The 1,591-nt window shown below is 61.1% G+C and overlaps 1 protein-coding gene across 1 annotated transcript in view; it reads right to left on the reverse strand.

Annotated features, from left to right (window-relative positions):
• The window catches only part of IFITM10 (interferon induced transmembrane protein 10), a 9,330-nt gene extending 7,871 nt beyond the window's left edge, over nt 1-1,459 (reverse strand). Inside the window, exon 1 of the mRNA XM_010284346.1 lies at nt 984-1,459. Coding sequence (XP_010282648.1) covers nt 984-1,196 — 213 coding nt within the window. The 5' untranslated portion in view covers nt 1,197-1,459. The remainder of the gene's footprint in view (nt 1-983) is intronic.
• Nucleotides 1,460-1,591: the final 132 nt, after the last annotated feature.

Genomic DNA, 1,591 nt, shown 5'->3' on the forward strand with positions numbered 1-1,591 from the left:
TCTGTGGGAGCCCCTGACGGGCTGGGCACTCCCAGTCCAGCCCGTGGGAGCTGCATGGGGTTAATTGATCTGCTTCTGTGACGAAGCCGTTTGCGCCCTGGCCTTCTTCTAATCGCTGCCTGCCAAAACAAATCAGCTAGCTCCTCTCCCGGGCCACCCAGCCGCCCCAGGCTCTCTGCACATCCATTCAGTTAGTTTGGAGGCTGGCAGGCAGGGAAGGGGAGGGCAGCCCAGGCCCCTCTCGCCCGGCAGACGCACGGGGGGCTGTCGCAGCCCCGTCCCCTTCGCTGGCTGTGCGCCACGCCATCGCCCCTCCATCAACATGGCTCTATTTGCCCCCAGCCCCGACGCTGTGCAAAGCCCCCCTGCACTCTCTTCCCCCTCCTCAGCTACCCGAGGCTCCTTCCCACAACGCTGGCAGGTCTCCGGGGCTTGCCTCGGGATTTATAGGGCTTGGGGTGGGGGGGAGCTGGCCACCAGCTCTGGTGTTTTAATTAGGGAGAGGGCAAGAAGGAAACAGGATTGCCCTGCACCTTGGCAGCCTCTGCCCCTGCAACTTGCCAGGCACCGGCTGATCCTGGCCGGCTGCTTCTTATTGCTTCTGCCCAACCATCCGACGCTGCCAGGTCTTACCCTGACAAGATCTCTAACCGAGAAGATCCCAAAGAAGGGACCAAGTGCCGGGGTGCCTGCGGGCACAGCACGAGCTGAGCCAGCCCTGTGTTGCCTGCCCATCCATCACCCAGCTGCCAACGGTACACAGGAGCCTCCGAGGGTACCGGAGCAAGTCAAAGTGCCTCTTCCCCACCTGAAGCAATATCCCGAGCTCCAAAACACACCTTGGCTCTCCCCATCCCTATCCCCAGCAAGCGCAACCTCTCTTTTGGGTGGCAAAGGTGTGATTTACATCAGGCGCGATCCCGCAAATGCTCCCACTCTGTCTCCAGACACCCCTTACCCTGCGCCTCGCGCTCCATACTCACTTTCAAAGAATAGGCCAAGGCGATGAAGCCGAGGCAGCAGAAGTTGAGGTATACGAAGTTGAAGATGGACCAGAGATAGTAGTCATTCACCTCGGTGGTGTCAGGGTAGATTTCAATGACGGTGGTGGGATTCGTCATCGTCTTTTTTTCCAGTGAGTGCTTGCACGGGACCGCCGGCCGCAGGCTGTCCCCTTTGCAGCTCTTGCTTTCCATGAGATAGACAGCGGAAGAAGGAGATAGGACAGGTGAAGCCTGCCGGAGAGCCGGGGGCTTCGCGATGCAGGTGAAGCAGCCCTGCCGTGGGCCCTGGGGGGGTCTTGGGGTCCAGGCCACCCCCTCGAAGGGGCACGGTGGGCCCAAGGCGGGGTCCTGTGTCCTCTCCGTGGTGGCTGCCGTGGCGTCACCGCGCTCTGCCCTGACAAAGTGAAAAGCCCCCCTGTAAAAAATGGAGGTGAGGGGATGGAGAGGAAAAAGGGGAGGAAGGAGTGGAAAAGGGGAGATGTGAGGGGAAGGCAGGAGAGAGAAAGGTACCGTGAGACAGAGGAGAGAGAGGGGAGAGGAGCGAGGGAGTGGGGAGAGGAGCAGAGAGGAGCGGAGCGGAGCGGAGC

Source organism: Phaethon lepturus, unplaced genomic scaffold (genome assembly GCF_000687285.1).
Source record: "Phaethon lepturus isolate BGI_N335 unplaced genomic scaffold, ASM68728v1 scaffold24950, whole genome shotgun sequence".
Taxonomy (NCBI): domain Eukaryota; kingdom Metazoa; phylum Chordata; class Aves; order Phaethontiformes; family Phaethontidae; genus Phaethon; species Phaethon lepturus.